Here is a 24001-nt window from a genome sequence, read left to right as displayed (position 1 = left end):
CAGGAGCTGAGCTGGCTGAAGTGAGAACCTTTACTGAAAACTATTTCATATCACAAGTTAAATAACGGTTATTGGAATGGAGAATGACATTCTTGTCTCCCTTGAAGATCTAGGGTAAGTCGAAACGCATAATATTGCCTGTCAATAGACCGATTGTGTGAAAAACTGAAATTCAGATAGCCAACCTTGCTTATCTTTACTGTTTTAGCTAACGCAATGAATTAGCTTGCTTTAGCTAAACCACTTGGTAAGCTAACTAGCTGTTGCAGCCCTATTAGAGAGATGAGTTTATGTGGTCACTTATTTGCTTACTAGTGTGAACCAAGATATATGAATAGCATTTGCATGTGCCACGATGGACATGGCCAAGATTTATCAGCCAGTCAGCAATACTAAACGTCATGATTCATGTCAGGACAGCCCAGATAGTTCCGTTCTCTCTTGCATGGAGAGAACGTCATGTCAAACTCCATTGAAAAATGTTATAATTTAAAGTTTCCTTGTTTATCTGCAAACGTGCATACCTTGTAGAATATAACTTCAGACGTATTACGAATCTTGGAGCCAGTCTTCACTTCGGCATCTACCCGATACACGAAGCACCTCCAATTTAGATAAAATCTCGATTTTTAGAATTGGTTCACCTGTTCTTCCCACAGTCCTCCTCCCCCAAAATACACAGTGGAGTGCGGTAGAGACCAGCATTCACTAATTCTCAAACTTGAGATTTTATTAAGTGCTGCTTGTTGGATTACTCGTACGCCGAATCTTCCAGTCACTTTCAACGAGTCATAAAATATCTTAAGTCATGTTCTACGCGGTGTGTACATTGGCCGATAATCAAGGCAACATCATATTGCCAGATTTTTGAATGTAGGTCGGCGTGTCGTCGTCGCCATACGAGAAAACGAAACTTATCAGGGCTAGATTCTTGAATGTTGTTGGTATGAATGAATATGACAAACTGTAGTCAACAGGCCTTAAATGTCAAGCCTGGCTCTGCCTTAACAAGGCAGATGGAGTAACTTAGAATAAAATCATAATTAATATTGAGTGCCTTTTTATTCTTGTATTCTCTTATATTGTCAATATATAGGCTAATATCAATAAAGGATCCCACTACCCGGATGGCTGAAAAATTATCTAACGTACTCCATTTTAAATAGTTCCATTTGTCAAACAAATAACTAACCTGTATATATCTAAAGTACTTTGTGTCAAAGATAACATAACTTAAAAATATAAACAGTGCTACACTGTTCTGTTTGTTGCTTGCTTTTGTCTACAAGGTGAAGAATAGAAATGAGACCTCTTTTACAGAGAAATCTGCTTTTCTGCCCTGCTACATCTCTCTGTGCTGTCAGTTTCGCCTGGATCTTTACATCGTTAAATTACAAGTGGTGCTCACTGCAGAGCCAAATGGGTGGAGCTGACCTAGTCCAGCTCCACCTCTAGGTCCAGCCCCACCCCAATTTGGCTCTGCAGTGAGCACCACTTGCATCTTTCCAAGTGGTGCTCACTGCAGAGCCAAATTGGTAACCTAGGTCAAACTTTATTACATTAATTAATCAGATATGATTGAGATTAATTCACAAATAGCCTACATCTTAATGCGGTGGAAAAAAGAAGGCAGGGGTGCACACATAGTAATCTCTCACATTGCCTACTTGTAAGTCTAGTTGTGCCGTTTGTCACAGAAACGATGCTGAACATGCTGGTGGTATCATGAAAAATATTAGAGAAAAGTAAGGTAATATTAGCTATGCCAGCATCTAAAGTTCCATGCAAGTCTTATGGTTACTTTGACCTAACCTTTGCGCATCAACAATAAACTGATTTTTTTCCATTACAATCCAGTACGATCTGACGAAGGGCTTGCATTAACGTTAACAGCCAGTGGGTGGCGCTTGACTAGGTCCAGACTTGCATTAACGAGAGGGGTGTAGCTGGACATTGGCTCTGCAGTGAGCAGCCTCTCTTAAATTACTAGCCTTTGACATTATTATCTGCTCTGTTTTACTGCTCAGCAGCTCCTCTGGTCCAGACTGTTCCTGCTCCTCCTCAGGACGAGTCCTTTTCCTTCCTTGAAAATATTTTTCAATATTAATCTGGATTGAGGGAGCAAACATTCAGAGTCAGAGTTAAAAAGTTAATATTAACGTTATCAGTCCACTCAGTGGATACTGACTAGCAGCTAGGCTATACAGCGTGCTAATCTCGGGAACTCCGCTGTATTCCGAGTAACGTTAACTGTTAGTTCTTCTTTTCGGGAATTCAGTCGGCCGTCTTCTTGGCATGGAAAAAAAATTATCCCTCACGCGTGTGCAGTGGGAGGCGAACAGACGGCCCACCACAAAGTTTTCTATGTGTGGGAAACCCTGGAGGGGTAGAGCGAGGGGAGATTGTCCACTAGTTAATCGATCGCGGATGGTGTCGTTGGTGTCGGACGGATAAAAAAATAAAAATAAAAAATGCTAAAATGGGTCGCCAAATATACTTTGGCGGCCGTTAATATACCTGGGCAGCCCGCCCAAGTAAAGTCTATGTGTTGGAAACACTGATGTTTCGTTGTAGGTACCAAGGCCCTCTTTTGGAGGATGGGGCTCTGGAGTCTGCTGTGAGTGGAGGAGCAGCTTCACCTGAATTCACTAAGCTTTGTGCCTGGATTGTCTCAGAGCTTAGACTCTACTGCAAGCTGGAGGAGAATGTCCATGCCACCAACTGTAAGAAACTTGCATTTCCCCATTTTCTCCCAATTTTGTTATTGCAAATTCTGTGCTCCCATACGCGTGGAGTCTTGTGTATTGACCATAGTCCTATGCCATTTTCTAATCTTGTTATCTGAAGATTGAAGACAGTAGAGGTTGTGTACTTTCAGCTGAGGTATAATAGAGCTAAGAGAGAGCTTATAAAAGAGTTAAAGTTAGCAGCTAAGGTTAGTAAGGCTTCTATTGTGCCCATCCACCCATCCCAGGTCCGAGTGAGGCGGAGGGCTTCCAGCTAGAGATGAGTGGTCTGCTGTCGGAGCTGGCCTGTCCTTACTCTGTCCTCACCAGCGGAGACGTCACCCAGAGGCTCCTCAATAAGACCAACTGCCTGCTGCTGCTCAGTACGACAACAGCGCTTTGCACAGTCTCTCTTGAAAGGAATACACCAAGTGTTTGGTAGATTGTCCCATTGGTCCGCATAAAGTGATGAGAACATAGACACCAAAATCATCCACGTGTCCCCGGTAGATCATTGGCTGCAGTGCTCTATGCTAACACTTTAGCATACACTATGTTGCGTGATGGTAGACTCCATGCTAGTATCATTAACTAAATATAGATGATGTAGCCAGGTTTATTTTTGAAACCATTTCATGTGAACAACCACATATCCATCCACTGCGCAGGGATTTTTAGCTGTACAGTCCTCCATCACCCACCGCCTTCACTTCCTATGGAAACAGGGAAAGTAGTCCCTACTAGTTCAAAACAGTACATTATTTTTGTATCATATTTCATGTCAATTTTACCAGTCTCCTGTACAAAAGTGAGACTAAAGTGTGCTAAGGTATCTGCAGGTCCTTAAAAAGTCTGAAAAAGACTTTATAAACTATCTAAATCTAAGCTCTTAAAGTATTACCAGCTATTGCTGGTCTTATTGTTCTCACCATGTAATCACCAGTTTCTTTGTGCTGCATGTCCACTCTTAGATTAATAGGGAACAGTGTTAGTAGTACAATGTGTTCTGTCTTCTTTACTAAACACAGTTGTCCCTTTTCTATTCTTTCCTGGTGTCCTTTTTCTTATAGTGTCCATTTAGAGTTTCACAACTTTGATTAGCTGTGATCATCAGAAAGGTGGTTTTGCCAGCTTAATGGGGGATCAGAATTTAACTAAATCCAATTTTTATCTCAGCCTTTCTGGTGTCTGAGCTGGAGGCGTCCAGGATGATCCTGGTTAACAAGCCTCAGAAGAAGGCCCAGGAGTCGGGGGGCAGCCCGGTCTTCCTGGAGCTGAAGGGCATATGCGTGGCCCTGGGCATGTCCAAGCCCCCTGCCAACATCACCATGTTCCAGTTCTTCAGTGGAATTGAGAAGAAGGTGAGTTAGTCCTGTCATACAGAGACAAAACAGTATCTAGTAGGGTTAGATCATTTTATTCAATGCCAGATAGCAACCAGTCGGTGTCGTCCACCTCTGATATGATGGCGGTTTCCCCCTGACCACAGCTACATAAAAACGGTCTGGAAAACCTGCAGTGAATTTAGATTTTCTTTGCACATTTTAATTTATTCATTTAATTTTTCACTGTTTTCTGAAAAAAAGAAATCATTGAAATTTAAGCATGTTGAATATTAGCACAAAATATTGTCTGTTGGCAGCTTCAATCTAAAAATACTGGTATTGGCCTTGGCCTTCATAAACCCATAATCACTTGAAACCTAGTATCTAGGCTTTGGTATTTTGAAAATGTTTAATTGTAGGAGGGAAACGGCTGTAGTCCTGTCATTGTCAATGTGGTCCTGTCTAATACTCATACTACACAAAGCTGCACATTGTTCTCTTTTCTTAGCTGAAAGAAGCCATAACCAGAGTCCCAGCAACCCATGTAGGAGAACCTCTAATGAAGAAGGCCCTTGGACCTGTGCACTGGGTAAAAACTCTTAAAGGCAGGGGTTCTCAAATGTTCAGCTTGGTCAATTGAAAACTTTTGTGTCTTGCTTTGTAATCCAGGGTCAATAAGAACATATCACTGGGAAAAGGACAGCAACCTGTTTAAGAGACCATGCTTTAAGGATATGATGGAGTAATGCATATGGAAAAAGTTTACATTAAGTATATTTTAAAAGAAAGGAATATTGAAGAAATTAAATGACTGTTTTCTTGCCCTTGTTTTCTTGTTTTGCTAGGAAAAAATTGAAGCTATCAACCAAGCACTTGTAAATGAGTATGAAGTGAGAAGGAAAATGCTGTTGAAACGTCTAGATGTGACAGTTCAGTCCTTTGGTTGGTCTGACAGAGCCAAGGTACATGGAAACATCACATTCTGGTTGCCTAATTCTTACTATTAACATTAACAGTACAATCGATTGACTGCTGGCATTCGTTTTTGTAAAACATGAATAAAATACTTGGTATATTGACTTCCAAAGGCTGATAAATGCAATTTGATTTTCTGTTTCACAGACACATGCCGAAAAGATGGCCAAAATTTACCCCCCTTTGCGTGCCACCCTCAGCATGACGAGCAAAGTCTCTGTTGCTCACCTTTTTGCTGCACGAGAAGACCTCTCCAAAATCCTGCGCACAAGCAGCGGCAGGATACGGGAGAAAACTGCTTGTGCTATTAACAAGGTAAGTCCCATGACTGGGGGTTTTTCCTGTTGCAAATGTGTTAGGAATGTGCACAAGTCCATCTTCTCATGGTAGACTCTTCAGTGCACGGTCTAGTGTGTTTGGCCATTTGGTGTGTGCCGAAATTTACAACGGCTAAAGTAGAATTATGGCAAAAAGCATCATTTCCATCCCTTTATGCTCTCTCTGGAGTTGATCAGTTGCATGTCTTTAGCAGTCACAGTGGCAAGGAGGGCAGAGATTCTCTCAGTTTGACTTCTGTCACAGAAATGTTATCATACTGCTTTGGCTACCTCCATCTTCCTGACTGGTAGAGATAGCTGGATGCTACCTTCCACTGAACCAGATTGGTCTTTACTTTCTTGAAGTTTGCCCACACTAGGCTTAGTTATGGCTTTGATACATAACTGCTAGTGAAAGCAGCTAGTGGAGGATGAGTACAAAACAATGCCAAAGAGAGGTGGAGAAGTCCTCTAGTGGCTGGTTTACGCCATAGCTCTTACTCAGTCATTTGAGCTCTACATAGTTCACTCTGTTAAAATTCAGTGGGTGGGGAGTATGGGCCGGAAAGTTTTGAAAGCCAGAAATCTCAGCAGCAACCCAATGCTGACGTATTATGGTCATTCTGTGCTATGGGGGTGTAAAAATCTTAGTTATTGCAGTTAATGACATATTTAAATATTTTAAAAATATTTAAATATGGCCACACATGGCCAAAAGTATGTGGACACCTGCCTGTCGAATATCTCATTCCAAAATCATGGGTATTAATATGGCGGTGGTCCCTCCCTTTGCTGCTGCCTCCACTCTTCTGGGAAGGCTTTCCACTAGATGTTGGAACATTGCTGGCCGGTCAAGTTCTTCCACACTGATCTTGACAAACCATTTCTTTATGGACCTCGCTTTGTGCACGGGGGCATTGTCATGCTGAAACAGGAAAGGGCCATCCCCAAACTGTTGCCACAAAGTTGGAAGCACACGATCGTTAGAATGTCATTGTATGCTGTAGATTTCCCTTGCCTGAACCATGAAAAACAGCCCAGACCAGTATTCCTCCTCCACCAAACTTTACAGTTGATACTATGCATTCAGGCAGGTAGCGTTCTCCTGGCATCCGCCAAACCCAGATTTGTCCATCTGACTGCCAGATGTTGAAGCGTGATTCATCACTCCAGAGTTTCCACTGCTCCAGAGTCCAATGGCAGCAAGCTTTACCACTCCAGCAGACGCTTGGCATTGCGCATGGTGATCTTAGGCTTGTGTGCGGCTGCTTGGCCATGGAAACCCATTTCATGAAGCTCCCGACAAACGGTTCTTGTGCTGATGTTCCTTCCAGAGGCAGTTTGGAACTCGGTAGTGTGTGTTGCGACTGAGGACATACGATTTGTACGCACTACACACTTAAGCACTCGGCGGTCCCGTTCTGTTAGCCTGTGTGGCTGACCGCTTCACACCTGAGGCGTTGCTGCTCCTAGACGTTTCCACTTAACAGCAACAATAACAGCACTTACAGTTGACCGGGGCAACTCTAGCAGGGCAGAAATTTGATGAACTGACTTGTTAGAAAGGTGGCATCCTATGACGGTGCCACGCTGAAAGTCACTGAGCTCTTCAGTACGAGTATGGACTATTCTACTGCCAATTCTACTGCCTGGACATTGCATGGCTGTGTGCTGTCTGTCAGTAATGGCTGAAATAGCCGAATCCACTATTTAGAAGGGGTGTCTGCATACTTTTGGCCATGTAGTGTATGTGAACAGCCAAATTACAAAACGCTACATTGATCCCCACTCTTATGACCCTTCCTTAATGTGTTTAGTGAAACTGAGACAGAGAAACTTTATCTCAAATAGATAAAATTGACAAAAATGAAGGCCAAATTTGGCCTGTGGGCTCCACTTTGGGCTGGCCTACTTTAATATTTATCTTTTTCTCAGGTTCTGATGGGCCGGGTGCCAGACAGAGGAGGCCGACCCTGTGAGATTGAGCCTCCTCCTCCAGAGATGCCCTCCTGGCAGAAGCGTCAGGATGCTCCCCAAGGAGGAGGACACTATGGCGGGCGTGGAGGTGGAGGCAGCAGAGGGGGCTACGATCAATACTCCCAAGGTGGCCGCGGAGGCTACGAGAGAGGAGGAGGAGGTGGTTATGGAGATAGGGGAGGTAGAGGAGGAGGTGGCAGAGGGGGGAAGGTTCAGGGAGGCTGGTCAGATGGAGGTGGAGGAGGGAGAGGTGGCTACAACCAGGGTCACTATCAAGATGGAGGAGCTCATCAGGGGGGAGGAGGGAGAGGAGGTTACGGAGGAGGGAACTACCAAGGAGGTTTCCAGGACCCTGGCTACCCTGGAGAAGGGCACCAAGGAGGAGGAGGAGGAGGTGGTTACCATGACAACTACCACCAAGACGGCGGTCGGCATCAGGAGAGAGGCAGTGGCCGCGGGGGTCGGGGGGGCAGGGGAAGAGGAGGTCGAGGAGGAGGAGGAGGAGGAGGAGGAGGAGGACAAGGGGGAGGCTGGGGAGGGAGAGGGGGCCAGAGTTTTAACCAAGGAGGACAGTTTGAACAGTACTTCCAACATGGCGGGCAGCCTTACAACCAAGCAGGCTTTGGTCAAGGCAGACATTACACTAGTTGAAGACACAGTGTGGGGCATCGCAGCAGAGTTCACACAAAGGGGCTACATTTCAGATGTGAATGATTTGGAAATGCCTTACGTAAACGTGAATATAGAGCATAGTTAAAATCCCCCAAAGGTTTGAAAGTGGAACTGTTCACATGCGTGATATATACACTCACTATAGCCTTTTTGTGAATTATGGCTATACTGCAGAAGACAGTTCTAATGTGGTGTTTTTGCTCTTACATACTTGAGTGTTATTATGCATGTTTTGCTCTGCTTCCTCAACATACGAACATTCAAGCCAACAGTAGTCTGCCACAGACGGTTTGATGATTAGTTGGACTCTGCTGTGGTGATCTCATTTTGACACTAAATTAGCCTTATCTTGGAGATTATTTGAAAGAGGAAAGAGAGAGAGTCCCGAGACTTCAGTGCACACGCACCTACTGTATATCTGACGTTAGAAGTACACATCATTTCATGTGGGATTCTTGAAGTCCATCTTATAGTTTTATTGAATTTGATGAATACTTGAAAAGAAAAGGTTCAAGTTTCCAGTCTTGATTTTGTTTGAGTTTGTTTGACTGGGATCTCCTTTGTTACTTATTTAAAAGAGGCCACCTATTACTGCTCATGGAAAAATGTGTACATGCAAATATGGATGTTGGAAAGACTGCTTGGATGTGTGAATGAGATGAGCAATAAACTTTGAAATGAGAACACTGACATTTTCTTATTCATTGGTGTAACCTATTTTGAAAGTGGATGTAATTTTTAATTGTGATACTGTGATTTAGACAAATTTGGTTTTATTTGTACAGATGGTTCATTCAAACTTCGATAATACAAAAGATAAAGCAATTTGCACAAGTTAAAAACTTCACAAATATACAAGCAAATGTTTAGTATCTAGTCAAATCAGCAATTCCATAACTAAGACCAGGGACTATTTTCAGCTTCAGGAAGCTTGGTTTCATATTTCATATTTGAATTAATTCATGTGTAAAATATAATATGTATAGATTAATATTGTAGAGTATATAATTATTATAGTGTACAATATGTTATTGAATGATTTCCTCTGCCTCTGCATTTACTAAAATCTCTTTCTATTCTATTCTATCTCTGTAGTCTATTCCTGAAATATTTGAAAAAATTAATATACGAATATATATATATAAACTAATATTGTAGAGTATTTAGTTAATATGGCCTAAGATATGTCAATGAATGAGTAACTTAACATAAAACTGACAAAATAACAAGTGATGAGCAATGCCAAGGGAAAACGTTTGAAGAGCTTTTATCTTGAATTAATTCCCCGGATGGTTTTCTGAGTCAAAGGTGTACTTCCGGTATCTACTTGTGCTGCAGACGTGATCAACACGGTTTTTTGGGAAAGAGATTTTTACTCTTACTCAACGTTGCTTGAGTTAACATGCTATCTTGAACACGAAAATGTATCGCGGTTTTCCAAACCCAGGTGAACTTCCACCTGGCCGGGCTCCATTCGGCCCTCCACGCCACGGACCTCCCGGCGGTCCATTTGGTCTGCAGCCTGGTGTCCCCCCTTCGGGACATTTGCCTCCTGGACCTTGTGGACCATTTTCAGCTTTAGGGCCGCGCAACCATTTCCTCCACAACAGACCAACGAGGGGTCATTTCACCAATGTACGTACCTAATAGCTAACCAGCGAGCTGGCTAAAATTACATTGTGACCAGGGTTAGCTAGCTAGCATAATGCTAGCATAACGGAGCTAACAGTATCCATAGACCATAGTGAACCACAGGCAGCTAGACAAAATCAGACCTCCATCCAGTAAGAAGCAGGTTGCTGCAATTTCAAATATTCTAGCAATTCAGTTCACTACAAAATCAAAACATGATCAAATTATTCACAGGAACATGTGGTTGGAACTTACATTGAAAATAGATAACAGGAGCAGTCCAAATAGATTAGTGTTTTGGTGGCTCCACATTTAAAAATACTTAACTTTACAACTGAAGACATTCATTTCCTAACATGAAGCTGAATTGCTATAATAATACCAAAGTAATGGTCAATTTATTTGGGATGTGATCTCAGCTCTATAGTTGATCAGCTGCCTTATCTCCTCTATTGAGAGTAACATTATTAACTGAACTGTTATCACACATAGCCGGTTATAGCATATTGCATATATACAGAGAAGGACTGGTTATACAATCATGGGCTTAATCATAAAATGCCAAAGTATATTATGTCTTACCGTGCCTTAATTTTGCCGTTTCATTTTAGCATCCCAATCATGACAATCAGTGTACTTTTTAAATACCAGAACAGAACACATCATTCTTCCAAGTTTCATCAAAATCAGACCAACCAGAGTTTGTCTACAGAAAACTTGATGGGTTCAAACGAGTTTGACTGCATGGGCACTTCCGAGTCGTTGCTTTTAACTGCCAAGTAATTTTGATAGTTATTCACATAGGAAATGAAAACAGTGTAAGTTCTCTCTTCATGTGACATCATTGAAATTCATTTGCATATGAGAAGGTCAAGAGGCAAAATTCCAACTTTGGCAGCCGTCCCAGAAGTTCTCAGCTGATGCGTATTGAGATGTACCAAAACTTAATCTGTCATCCGGGTTGCTAACATTGGGTGGGTAGATAGGCAAGGATAGAATAACTATTAATGAGAATAGAATAACTGTTGATGTGTTTTATATCTGATTGCGACCATTATAGTGTGAAAAACGATGTCAAGGAGAGGAAGAGATGGATTCGTTAGGTGTATGATGGGAAATTAAGTTCAACTTGATCTCTGTGATGTTCAAGACATTGAAACTCTTCAACCACAAACTCGTGTTTGAAGAGTTTTAATACGTGTGCCCATTTTATGAACTTGTGGGCGCGTGTTAATTTATTTGTTCACATAACTTATGAAATTGTGTGCAGAACATAATAAAAATATGGACATGAATTATCCAGCTTTTTAGCTATGAAAAATCACAGCTAAAAAGATTTATATTTAAGGAAAAGTTTCACAATAAACAACTTTTACTTTGTTTTATTAATTAGATACTCCTTTGATATGTGCAGAATAATTCTTACCACACAGTGATAAAGTTTGATAGTGCACAGTTATATCACTTTATTTATTATATCACTTCATCAAGTCAGTCTAGACTCAATGAGTTCATCTTTGGGCTAGAAGCAGTCAGCACATCTCCCTGCTGGTTTCAAAGCACTGACACCCTCACACGCTCCTAAGTGTGGAAATATCAGCAGGTTCAACACCATATAATAATGTTATATGACATGTTATAACATATAACATATGTCATATACAACAATCTCCTTTAAATACTGTTTCTTTTTTAGTGTTGACTAGAGCTGCTATTGTTACTGTGATCGCTGCATGGCAAAAGGAGAATATCAATCTCTCAGACAAACTTGCTGATATATATTGACAAACCAGTGGCCTAAAAAGCAATAGAAAACACAGATGTTACAGCACTAATTGGCCATGCCAAGCCGGCAGAACAACATTCTGACTCACTTGTCCTGATTTTTCACAAGTCCACAGAGCATCACCTTGAGTGCTGCTGCAAAATGGCAAAAGCTTGTGTTTTCCTAGCCCACCCTCAAGATTTCACTGTCGTTCATTTGCATTTACTTGCACCTTGAGTGCAAATGCAGCCAATGAATAACCTTGAAGGAAATCTTGAAGAAACGCAAAACACTTATGTAAAAAATTGACTCTCTAAAGCTGACTTTCATTGTCAAGTAGTCAGTACATCTCAGAAATGGACCACTCCATATCCAAGTCCACTATTTGCCCTGCTGTACAAGCAAGTTAGCACAAGTTCTCCATGACCGTGTGCTGCTTCTACACTGCAGACCAAATTTCAAGTGGTACCAAACAGTGGACCAAACAAACAAATCGCAACATACAAGGCTATAATGTTGTTTCGCAGTCATGCATGTCTGTGTTATTTGATAATGTTGGCTAGCCAACATTATAGTGTAATGTTGATGGGCCAGAAATGTAGCCCATGGCCAAGTATTAAATCAACAGTGGTGTTTTTTGCACTCACAATTAATCTTGCTCTATCATTAACACCGAGATTCGTATTTGCTAAGAAGGAGTTGTCTTGTCTGTGTGTAGGCAAAATGTTGTAACCACAAATCAGGAGTTGTGTGTGCATAGTGGGGCTGTTCTTACCAAAGATGTAATATGTAAACGTAAAGGTTTCCGTGTTTGTAGCTACTACCTGACAATTTGGAAAAAAGGTATTGTGCGAATCACAATTTGTGTACATGTAAATTGAATGTTTATTTAAACACCACAACACACATTTGCACATTGTGGTACGCATTTGTAACTTGTGGTGCATGCTTACGACTTGTCTCTTTCATTTCCAAATTTGAAATAATTTAAGCCCCATAGAAGTGCCCCTCTAATGTACATAGCAACTTTACCACATAAAGACAGTAAAAATTGCCAGAAATATGCTATTACAGTTCTGTTTTATGTAAAGCACTGTAACATGAATTCTTAATACTCTCAGCCCCACTGTAGCAGCTTCTCCATAGACCGTAGTACAGTGATTTCAGTGGGCAGCCAACAGATCGTCCCTCCTGCAGACACACAGAGGCAGATTCCGCAGTGGAATCCCATTCCTGTGGAACGTCATCCAACAGACAGCAGGTGTGTATGTGTTTTGCTGAATCTTTTTTTCTTTTCTTTTTTTCAAATTACTGCTGCTGAATCTTGCTGCAGCAAACCTTCAGCATTTTTTTGACATGGATTGCTTGGTACACAGCATTTATGGATGGGTGCTCTTGAAACGAAGACCTGTTGATATTCAGCTAACTTGCTAAACATAATGTTCTGTGTTGTTATTTATGAGCCAGACTGGTGCACTCAGATGAATTAATGTTGTTTTTGCTTTGTTGGTAGCTATCAGTATTTTGAAACGTGTATGTCAATTTAACAGTGAAAGGGCTGGTGAAGAATTCCTGAGATGTATTGCAGCCAACAAGCCTCTCCCAGATTATCTCAAAGGGAATATGGCGTACAACCTGGCTGATGCATTTAAGTCAGCAAATGCCCTGAAGGCAGCAGTCAAATCAGACCCTGAGTTCCAGAAGCATGTGACCAGGAGCAAAAGCCGTAGTCGTAGCCGAAGTCGTGCCAGGAGCCGCGCTAAGAGTCGAGCCAAGAGCCGTGCGCGAAGTACAAGCCGAGGACGCAGCCGAAGCAGAGCAAGGAGTAAAACTCGCGGTTTGAGCCGCAGTCGTGGAAAGAGTCGGGCGAGAAGCAAAAGCAGAGCGCGAAGCAAAAGCAGGGCGCGAAGCAAAAGCAGGGCACGCAGTAGGAGCCGGAGCAAGAAGAGGACTCGGGCGCGGAGCAAGAGCCGGGCCAGGAGTCGAAGTCGCAGTCGTGAAAAGAGTCGGGCCAAGGACCGCCAGAGAAAGAGGAGCCCTAGCCAGAGCTGCAGTGGCAGCAGTGTTAGCAGCAGTAATAAATCCACGGGAAGTAGTCTGTTACAAGGACTGAAGCTGGTAATGAACAGCAAAGAACTGGAAGACCGGTTGCCCACCCTCAAGGATGCTATCCTTACTATTCAGGTAATGCTTCAAATTATTATTCATCCCACAGAATTTCTTGTAGTAGGTGGCAGGGGTAATTTTTTCAAAGTTTCAGTACTTGTTCTGGTTTGAAAATGGTTCTTGTTTAGATACTCATAGACTGGTTGACCAGTAGACTGATTGTGTAATTATTCTGTATTGACAGCAATAAGCCTCAATAATTAATTGCTTTTTTCTTGCACAGTGGGGATCATATTTCAGCAGAGGATGGTCATTGCTGCTAAATGACTGTAGTGGGAGGCACTATTAAAAAAAATGATTAATTTGACTATTCAATTATTTATTCAACTATTACCCAGCTATTAATTCACATACCTTATACAAGCAGTAGATGAAAAATATTTTGCATGGTATTTAGTGTGTATATTTCTTACATTCCTTAAGGAAGTCAGGGGGAAAAAAGACTTGCAGAGAGTTCAGTAGACAAGTAACCGCTGACAGTCATTTAGACCTTCATTATACTTATGCAGTGATACTTGGCTTTACCATATTAAGACCCAAAACATTAAATAAGTAGCCAACAAAAGATAAGCAAGTGCAGGAGGTAGTAGCTGCTGTTAGATTTATCTTCAGAATAATTCTGATGATCTCTTCTGCTGTATAGGCCTCAAATCAAGCCAAGAAAGTGGACTGTGTCCCTGGTGAGCAGGAACATGACAGTCAGGAAAATGCAACACCAATGGAAAGCGACAGCATGCTCCTTCCCCATGACAGAGTGGGCAGTGACTTCTCCTGGCTCCAGGCAAGAAATCAAGAAGACTCTGTGGTTGTCCAGAAGGCCGATGACCTTGATGATGAAGAGTCATTCCTCTATGGAAATGAATACATCGGAGGAAAGCATAAATCCACGGCCACACCTTTCGCACCATTCTCCCAGACTGCAGAAAACTCCACATCCCAGCATAGCCAAATGGAGAGTTCCCGTGCTGATAGTCAACATTTTCAGAACAAGCCCATGTTTGGTAGCCTTGGAGATCTACTGGATCTGAAGCAGTCCCTTCAAATGACTTCCCCTAGCTTAACCACTGCCAATCTGGAGCATCAGTTTAAGCAAGAGCTTGCCTCCTGTACCCCCGACATCAACGAGTGTGAGAAGATCAAGAACATGCTGAAAAACATTGGCCTGAATTTGGGCACAGCAGACATCAGCAAGATGATGGTGAAGATGCAGGAGCAGAAGGAGGGTAAGCAGCTGCCTCCTGCACAGCTTCCAGGTTCAGAGACAGCAGCATCAGTCTTGGCATTGCCAGCATTGGGCAACACAAACGTACGGCAGGCACTGGAGTCTCTGCAGTCGTTGATCAAAGGTGAGAATCCTGTCTTGAATCAAAAAAGAACTTATAAAAAGCGTATATTTCTTAACCCCGTGTTCACACTGCAAGCGACTTGTTTGATGGGTCTCTCTATTCTGACTGATTGTGGAAGGTGCCAGAGAATAGAGTTTATACCTCCGCCAATACCAGAATTTGTCAAGATAAGCCTTTTCCATATGTCGGATAGTTGACCAAATTAAACTTAAATTAATTAATTAAACTTGAACTTTTAAATGTGCCACATTTTCTAACGAGCAGCAGTTCTAGACCAGCAGTTTCAGATGGTGCATGCACAAGGACCTAGGCAGCAGTTCATGACTAACCTTTCCACAAAGTTTCATGGTGTTGCATGAATACGTTATAAGTTACATGCCTTTTTATGAGAAGCCACGCCCCCCTATGGCCAATCAGTGTGAAAAGGTAATCAGTTCTTCCTTGCTCCATGACCAAACTTTCCACATAGTTTCATGCAAATCTGTGCATAACTTTTGGAGTTATCCTGCTAACAGACAAACGTTGGCAGAAGTAAAAAATTTACTTGCTAGCTTTTCTCAGCCGACAAGCTTGTTGACTATCCATACATCAGCTGTTGCTTAGCTCCATAGGAAATGAATGGACTAATGATGACTGTTGCTCGCAGTGTGCACGCATGGTTAATGTTTAAACTTAAAATGCAATTCTTTTGCATACTGTGTTTTGTACTGGTATGCATTCAGTGGTCTAATTGTATTCAAAATTAGAAGAGATTGATGTTGCAAGCTGATTTTTGGATCTGTTCTTCATTTCTCTCCCAATTGTCAAGGATAAGATTATATGACTGACAGCTGACCCTAGATGTGCTCGCCATTCGGTTTGAAGACTGATGCCACCTGACTTGATGTAGATGTTTTCACTGTCTGTATTGTTAGATACTTTTAATATAGAATGCAGTATTATACTATTATGTTTTCTTCCTTAAGCAACAAAGGAGAAGCGGGCAAAAAGTGATCCACATGGCACTCAGATTTCCTCTGACAAAAACAAGGTAATATTTTCCATATTACTCCTTAGCTGATTGACTAAGTTGATTAAATTTCAAAAATGGTGAAAACTCTTGTGTTCCCCAGGCAGGTGATGATGAGGAAAGTAGAAAAAGAGAGAAACAAGCCAGAATAAGTAAGATGGAGACCTTGATGAAAGAACTGGAGGAATTGCTGAAAGACGACGGTACAGTATTTTTGTCCATAACACTTCTGCTTCCTGTCTTACTCGTTTTCTTCATTGAATACCTCCTAGGTGCTTAAATACGACACATATGTTTTGGGCATTCAGTGCATTTCTTGTACATTTGCAGGATCAGATTTTCTGACGCCAGTGATTGGGTTTTACTGCCAGAAATGTGAGGAGTTCATTGGAGATTTGACTACTGCTGAAACCCATGCAGCCACCCATCGCCGCAATGACTCTAGCAGTGTAAGTACCCATATACCTCCCTGTGGAACACAATACTGCTTTCACAGTTGAATTAGCCTCAAGTCATAAAGCAGCACTGCGCTTTAAAGCTGCACTAAGCAAAATTTTCTGATCACTAGAGGGTGAGTGAAACCGCAACACATTTGTAAATAACACACAGCAAAGCCATTGCACTACGGAGGCCTACAAAGGACAAACTTTGCAAGCACCTTGTATAAAGGCTAATAGCTAAGCTAAACATACCTATGGAGAAGTGTCACTGGTTATCGGTCTGGCTTGGCCAGGCCTTTCTCCTGCTGAATGTAATGTGTGCCACAAACAATGACAGGTGAAGAGAGGTAGGTAGCAAGTTTACTAGTTTACTCACTGGCTTCATCGATTCCGCCATTACAAGATAATTTTCAGGAATGGGAGGGGGTGAGGGCTGCTTTTAAACAGCGAGCGAGGAGCCAAGCTAGTTTTAAAATGAATGGGCCGGGAGGAGCTTCGTTCCGGAGTGGAATTTGACAACAACCTTTAGAAAAGAGGGGAAAACAGCAACATAGCTTGCCTGCGTGTGTGGATATTGGTTTACATCATTATGTCCCAATGAAATCTCCACATAGCACACAGTTTTAGGATTGGTTATAAGGTCTGATATTGCTTATTGCAGGTTTAATCTATAATCTTTCACTTAAATATACGACAAGATAAATTGGTCTATAGCAGGACTATTCAACCATGTGCCATGGAGGGCTGAGAGTATGCAGGTTTTCAAACCAAAGACTACAACAGGTGATGTCACTGGTTAGTTCCTCCTCTCTGGTTGAAGGTGTGCTAATCAGTGACATCACCTGGTGTAGTCTTTGGTTGGAATGAAAACCTGCAGACTCTCTGTCCACCATGGCACATGGTTGAATAACCCTGGGCCTCGTTTCCCAATAACAATCACTCTCAGATGTAAAGAGTGTTTTTAAGTGTGATCCTACGAAGGTTCATCCATTACTTATGTGCGTTTCTTAAAGCAGCACACCTTAGTTAAGTGTATCTTAAAGCCACTGAGATGCTGGCAATATGAAAGGTGCTGAAGTGTTTGTTGACTTGGTTTCATAATAATGGATTAATCAAACTGTAAGTTATGTGATATTGTGGAAATACATCAAATAGGCTACTAAACAAAAATGAAACATACACAACAGAAACAATTATATATGCTTAGAATCGCCACAGAGACAACATAATGTAAATCGGCTGTAGAAAGCTTTCAGCCAACTGTTATCTTATTTAATGCAATGGGTATACAGTATGTTCGTGGGCTTAATGTTAATGTATGCTTTTGTCTCTTCTGTTGCTCGAGATACCTGCCCTTGAGCAAAAATTAATAACTAGCCTCAGATTTAGGAGTGACTATTCTTATTATAGCCTATGCTCTCTGATCAAGACAGCTGTCACTTTCAACGACACACTGTCTGGTTTCACTGCACGTCAACAAGTTATTGAAAATTTATTTCCTGTCCCTTCTCCAGAAGCTCACCCCTCCAGTTGCATCAATTGCCAAAGCCACCCATTTTGTCATTTTGTGTTTTGTCTCCTTTTTCACAGTTCCCTCAGCACCCGAAGACTTTTTTGTTTTTTTATCTTAAGTATCATTATAACTCAGTGTTCCCCTCTCCCGGAGTACACCACTCTATTTCACCAGACCCATCCATTTTATAGAGAGATCACTAGTGGGAAAAGTATAGGTCCAATAAAGAAATAAAGTTAAAAAAGTTAAAGAGTTGCAGTGAGTCCTGCAGGTGACATGGTGGAGTGTTGTTTTCCTTCTCAAGACTCACTTAGTGTTCTAGGGCCGCTCGGAGGCAGTTGTTATCTACGATCACTTTCAAGAGCGTCTTCAGTTAATCTTAAAGGTCCCATATGGTGTAAAACAGGATTTCCCTTGCCTCTTTGATTATAAAGGAGTTGGATGTGCTATCTAAACATCATGAAAGTATCAAAACGCACGGTAGCCAACTAAATCCACACAATCCATATTAGAAAAGCGAGCCTCTAAATGAGCCGTTTGGACTTCCGTAACTTTGTGGCGTCACAAAGGTTCGCTCATTATCATTTTTGTTTTTCATCATTTTGAGTTTTCCCTGCCTCTCGCTGTCTACAGCTGCCGGCTCTGTGGCATCTCGCGTTTCACTCTTGAAACGGTTAGCCAATCAGAACAGAGGGGTCGTTAATATTAATGAGCCTTAAAGGCACAGCAACAGAAACAGCCTGTTCTTGGTAAGGCTTAGAATGATGCTGGAAAATGAACGTGTAAAAATGGATTAAGAGTTTTTTTGGTACATGACACCACACAAACAGCTTTGAATGGACCTCAAGACATAAAATAAAACACTGGAAAGTGTAGAATATGGGACCTTTAAGATGCCTTTCGGAAACACCTCACAAACTAAAGAGACTTCGTAAGATGTATACTACGATTGCCTTAGCCTTAAGATGCTTTTGGGAAATGAAGCCCTGGTCTATAATAATGAGGGAAAAAAATGTTCAGGACAGCAACTTGATCTGGATGATTGAAGGTGTTAATTTGCCATCCTGACTGCGTTGAAGTCAGCAAATGCCTTTTTTCCCCATTGCTATTAGCTGCAGTTCCCTAAACCAAGCACGCCTTCAGTGGTCCTTGCTGAACATTTTTACTTTAACTGTTGAAGCACCAGTACATCACCACCAGCATACATTAGTCTCAGAGGTGGGGACTCGAGTCACATGACTTGCACTCAAGTCAGACTCCAGTCACAATTTTAATAGCTTGAGACCTGACTTGACTTGTACTTTGATGACGTGAAAAGGTTTCTCAAGTTTTGACAAAAGAGCTTGCGTTTGTGTAAATGACTTGGATTGAAAGTGATGAGATTTGTTCCACCAGACGACTGAATTGTGTTTTCTGAATTTGTATGAAATGATTGAATTTATTGAAGTTGAAACTGATTATAGAAATCAAACTGATGCTCTTACCAAGTTTTTATCCTATTAAAACCATATTGCATTGAAAAGTCCTAGATATTTAGTTTTCTTTAAGATCTTAAATTGATACTGGACTTTTGATTTGTTCTGACTTGACTTGCTGTTCTACATTTAGACTTGAGACTTGACATTAATGACATGGACTTGACTTGGTAATCTATGTAAGACTTGAGATTGACTTGGGACTCGAGCAGTTGACTTGGTCACACCTCTGATTAGTCTGTGTAAATCAAATGTGTGTCAGCATCATTTTGAATCTGGCAAGATATTTTACTGTTTGTATATTTTAAAAAAAATGTTCTCTGTTGCGTTTTAAGGATTAATTCTAATATTGCATTGGTTAACCTTTTAAGTGGGCATTCCCTGTTTTCCTCAACAGTATTCAAGTGTCAAGTGTTTTCTCTGTTAATGTCTTCATGCTGCAAAAATGATGGTTTTCATGTGTTTTTAGCAGAAACACGTGCCAATGGACAAGAGTGCTGGAGAAAGCAAAGGACACTCCCGCTATCACAGCAGCAGCAGACACTCTCACCCTACAGACAGGAGAGACCAGAGGGACTCCAATTACTACAGAGATACAGGAGACCACAGGAACCACCGAGATCACCATAGAGACCAGAGGGACGAGAGAGATCACAGACACAAACATGACGACGACCCCAGAAGCCACAGGAGTGAGCGGGAAAAGATCTCCTTGAAGGAGGAGATGATGAAGGAGAGGATGCTGATAACGGTGTCCCGTAAACTGACACCTCCTCCAAATGTCAGGGTCAAGGAGGAGGCGGACAAGGACCAGGCCTTAGGAAAGCATGGTAGAATCAAACAGGAGGACACAAACAGAAAAGGAAAATCTTCCAAGGGTGACAGAGACAAAGATGGCAAAGAAAAAGAGGAAAGCAGTGATAGCAGTGACGATGATAAAGGAAAAACAGATAAAGCAAAGTCACCTAAAAAGAAGAAGAAAAAGAAGAAAGAGAAAAAGAAGAAGAAAGAGAAAGGGGATAAGTCCTAACTTGTATTATACGTTGTCAGTTTCCATTGCTATACTGAACCACATGTTAATGTATGGCAGCTTGTTAATGCAAAAGTTTTTGATCTTTTTAAAGTTGCGAATTTTAAGAGTCCAGGATCTTTACACAAGAACCATGTTTTACTTTCTTTCACTTGTCTTTTCCCAGTTCTTTTTTTGTTAGCCTTTATATGAATGACAGTAGATTCAGAAGTGAAATGTAGGCCTCAAAATAACTCAAAAAAGGCGATACACCTGTGTGCTTATGCACATTATACCAAGCTACTACCTAAATTGTTTTACATCAAAACTTCAAAATATCTTAAAATCTGTTAATGACAAATCTCAAGTATGCTCTCGCACCCTGACTTTTAATTGAAGGTGTAGATAGCACACATCTTTAGCCATAACAGTTATCATTACGTGTATGTTTCACAAGGACCAACAACGAAGTAGTGTTACAAATATGTGATGTATTTTTGCAGTTGAATTCTCATTTCCTTCTTACCTGTCTGTATTTTCATCTCAAATACAAGATGACAAGACACACAAGATTGTCTTCTGTGGTGACTCGTTAGGGGTGAGAAAAGTAGAGAAACATTTTGTCTAGCAGAAGTACATTTGTAAGTCTTTACAAGCAAACTAATCACCCGTTAAAAAGATGAATTTAGTTTTATTCCAAATTAAATTATCACAGGGTCACTAGCTGGAAAGGCCAAATGGCCAAATTGCAAAATTTATGAGTTTACAGTTGCAGAGAAACTTTGATAGCTACTGTGATAGTTCCAGGTGCAGTTGAAAGCAATACTGACTGTTGTTAGTGTTAGATAGCCAGCAATTTAACCTCTCCGAACACAGTATTTCAGCAGCCATAGATTCTCTGATAGTGTCACACCAGTATGACTTCATAAGAAAATCTGCATGATTTTACAGTGTAAGATGATGTAAAGATTTTTTTTGGCTGCACTTTAATAGACCAAGATGAAGGACTGGGTGTTGGAAGTGAGATTTAGCACAGTTAATCTTTACATTCATCTAATGTACAGTATGCATAAGTGTGAAATGATGCACAAGGAATGTGTCTTGGATAATTTGTGCAGACACATTACAAGATACATGTAACATTACAAGTTACATGATACTGGATAGACACGCATGGTGCAGAACAAAATGTAGCAAAGCCTCAAATATAGTGCAGACAAGATGTACTGTATGACTGTAGACTTAACAAACACACTGCAAGTATACATTCAAATCCAAAAACTGTTTCCAGGGTAGCAGCTTTAGCTTAATTGGTAACATTAGTCCTGTGTGCCATAATTTGAACAGAATAGGACCAATTTGAAAATGTAATAAGGAATTGGTAGTGTAAAACAAAGTAATGGATCTGCCAGTGCAGTAAATTCACCACGTAGGTTGATAAATAGCAAAAGATGCATGAAACCTGTATGATACGTTATACACTCACTGGCCAAAATAATTGGAACACCAGTTTTCCATAAAATATAAAAGACCTGTCACATGTTTGTTAAGCAAAACCTGCCACCACTGTTCTTAATCTGATTATTTACACTGTTTTGTGACTTTCAATTCATGTGCAACTTTAAGATTATGGCTTGGTTTTTTGATGAGCATGACAATCATAATTGACTAGTGACAAATTTATGAATCAAATGCAATACTTTGTTAATAATAACTGAGTATACTCTCCAGCTAATCTAGGACAAAACTAGCAAACATTTTTGAGCATGAAATGTTTGAGTCATGTCATGTGCAAGTGTTGGAATATGGCCCAATTATTATCATCTTTTTTGTTCTTTAGTTGTTCACTCCACTTACCCACTCCACTCAGGGGAATCCATACTGACAGAGGTACAACTCCACTCTTAGAGGACCAAAGACTTTATGTATCAGCTGAAGATTGTTCTGAAGATACTCAATTATACATGATAGCAACATTTGATTCACAATAATAATTATTTGATAATAATATGATTAATAGTTAATTGATTGTCATGCTCTTCAAAAAACTGAGCCATAATCTAAAAGTTCCGTAGATAATCAGATTAAGAACAGGGGGTGCAGGTTTTGCTCAACAAACATGTGACAGCTCTTTAATGTTTTATGGAAAACTGGTGTTCCAATTATTTTGGCCAGTGAGTTTATATTGTGCTTTCACACGCTTGTGGGATATTCCGGGACTTCCATCTGGGACTTCCAAGTCAGCTGCTAAATAGCATTGCATTCACGTGCTATTTTGTAGGAAAACCAAACCCGGACAACAAATGATAAGCAAACGTGGACATCTTTAAAATGATGATGTGGATTTGGCTAACAAGCTACTTTAATGAACTTGTGTGTATATAAGTAAGTATATTGCTTTTTCCTCCACGTTGAGAAGGTTAAGGGTTGTGCGTAAAAACTCAGAAATTTTCTCTAACTTTCCGACTTCATCATCCGACTTTGAATGGTGTTTACGTGAAGTAGGGAATTTTTTACGGTCTTTCAGACCACACATGAATGCAGGATTAGTTTCCCAACACAGACCATGCCCCTGCTATCTGTGGTTGGACAAAGGTACACATCATCACTCTAGTTGTCCCTTATTGGCCTCCATTCTAGTCGTCCCTTATTAGCCTGTTAGACTATGTTCTAGTCGTTCCTTGTTAGCCAGACCAGTAGGACTACATTTTCGTCGTTGCTCATTGGCCAACTGGACTACATTCTAGTCGTCCCTTATTGGCCAGCTGGACTACATTCTAGTTGTCCCCTATTGACAAGTAGAACTACATTCTAGTTGTTGCTCATTGGCCAACTGGACTACATTGTAGTCATCCCTTATTGGCCAGTTGGACTACATTCTAGTCATCCCTTACTGGCCAACTGGACTACACTTTAGTCGTCCCTTATTGGCCAGCTGGACTACATTGTAGTCGTCCCCTATTGACCAGTAGGACTACATCGTAGTCATCCCCTATTGACCAGTAGGACTACATTCTAGTCATTGCTCATTGGCCAACTAGACTACATTCTAGTCGTCCCTTATTGGCCAGCTGGACTACATTCTAGTCATCCTTTATTGGCCAACTGGACTACATTCTAGTCGTCCCCTATTGATCAGTACGATTGCATTCTGGTCGTCATTTATTGGCCAGCTGGACTAATCCTCCCTTATTGACCAGTTGGACGACATTCAACAGTAAATAACATTAACATGCCCCTAATGCTTCTAATCTGTTTATGCCTCCTCTTTGCTAACAGAAATTTTGTTTTTTCACAGCAACTTTGCTTTTTGCCAAAACAATTTGCAGAAATGCAGAAGTTCTTAGTCATGTATTTTCACGAACATAATGCCATCATGTTAGGGTTAAAATAGTTATTAGGTTAGGTCCCCCCTACTGTATTCACTAAAGTTATGATTAGTTAGTGAAATGTTAATCTTATTATTCAACAACAAACAGCAGTGTTGAAAACAATCAACAAAATGATGATTTTATCTATAGGGAAAAACAGATGGCTTTATTTTTGTGAGGGCTATTAATATTGTTTTGGTCATCAGACGGTGTGTACTATATAATGTCAACTAGCAAAGATGATAATCCCTGGCAATCAGTGACTACCCTGACAGAAATCAGG

At 41.0% G+C, this 24001-nt stretch overlaps 2 protein-coding genes across 4 annotated transcripts; both read left to right on the top strand.

The window, feature by feature from the left end:
• fam98a (family with sequence similarity 98 member A) lies at positions 1 to 8682 on the top strand. The gene is made up of 8 exons (XM_071896993.2): positions 1 to 114; positions 2575 to 2723; positions 2975 to 3109; positions 3903 to 4087; positions 4560 to 4640; positions 4897 to 5013; positions 5174 to 5341; positions 7279 to 8682. The coding sequence occupies exons 1-8, from the start codon at positions 77 to 79 to the stop codon at positions 7969 to 7971; spliced, it is 1566 nt and encodes a 521-aa protein (XP_071753094.2). The 5' UTR covers positions 1 to 76; the 3' UTR covers positions 7972 to 8682.
• A 653-nt stretch (positions 8683 to 9335) lies between these two features.
• LOC139909836 (uncharacterized) lies at positions 9336 to 20756 on the top strand. 3 transcript variants are annotated; one of them, XM_071896992.2, is made up of 8 exons: positions 9336 to 9627; positions 12511 to 12650; positions 12940 to 13573; positions 14199 to 14778; positions 15867 to 15931; positions 16014 to 16113; positions 16241 to 16359; positions 19808 to 20756. In XM_071896992.2, the coding sequence occupies exons 1-8, from the start codon at positions 9415 to 9417 to the stop codon at positions 20366 to 20368; spliced, it is 2412 nt and encodes an 803-aa protein (XP_071753093.1). In that variant the 5' UTR covers positions 9336 to 9414; the 3' UTR covers positions 20369 to 20756. The 3 variants fall into 3 exon arrangements, with proteins under 3 accessions (XP_071753093.1, XP_078144786.1, XP_071753092.1); XM_078288660.1 differs by having other exon boundaries at positions 14199 to 14901; positions 19811 to 20756; XM_071896991.2 differs by having other exon boundaries at positions 14199 to 14901.
• The last annotated feature ends 3245 nt before the right edge of the window (positions 20757 to 24001 follow it).

This window comes from Centroberyx gerrardi, chromosome 15, assembly GCF_048128805.1.
Source record: "Centroberyx gerrardi isolate f3 chromosome 15, fCenGer3.hap1.cur.20231027, whole genome shotgun sequence".
In the NCBI taxonomy this organism is placed as follows: domain Eukaryota; kingdom Metazoa; phylum Chordata; class Actinopteri; order Beryciformes; family Berycidae; genus Centroberyx; species Centroberyx gerrardi.
The sequence above is the reverse complement of the archived record's forward strand: the minus strand, read 5'-3'. Positions and strand labels throughout refer to the sequence as shown.

Bases quoted from the DNA above. Each gene is read 5' to 3' on its own strand.
- LOC139909836 (XM_071896991.2), top strand. From the start codon at position 9,415: ATGTATCGCGGTTTTCCAAACCCAGGTGAACTTCCACCTGGCCGGGCT. The intron at 15,932-16,013 runs GTAATATTTTCC...TGTGTTCCCCAG, and splicing joins TTTCCTCTGACAAAAACAAG to GCAGGTGATGATGAGGAAAG. The intron at 16,114-16,240 runs GTACAGTATTTT...GTACATTTGCAG, and splicing joins GGAATTGCTGAAAGACGACG to GATCAGATTTTCTGACGCCA.
- fam98a (XM_071896993.2), top strand. From the start codon at position 77: ATGGAGAATGACATTCTTGTCTCCCTTGAAGATCTAGG. The intron at 115-2,574 runs GTAAGTCGAAAC...GTTTCGTTGTAG, and splicing joins GTCTCCCTTGAAGATCTAGG to GTACCAAGGCCCTCTTTTGG. The intron at 5,014-5,173 runs GTACATGGAAAC...TCTGTTTCACAG, and splicing joins GTTGGTCTGACAGAGCCAAG to ACACATGCCGAAAAGATGGC.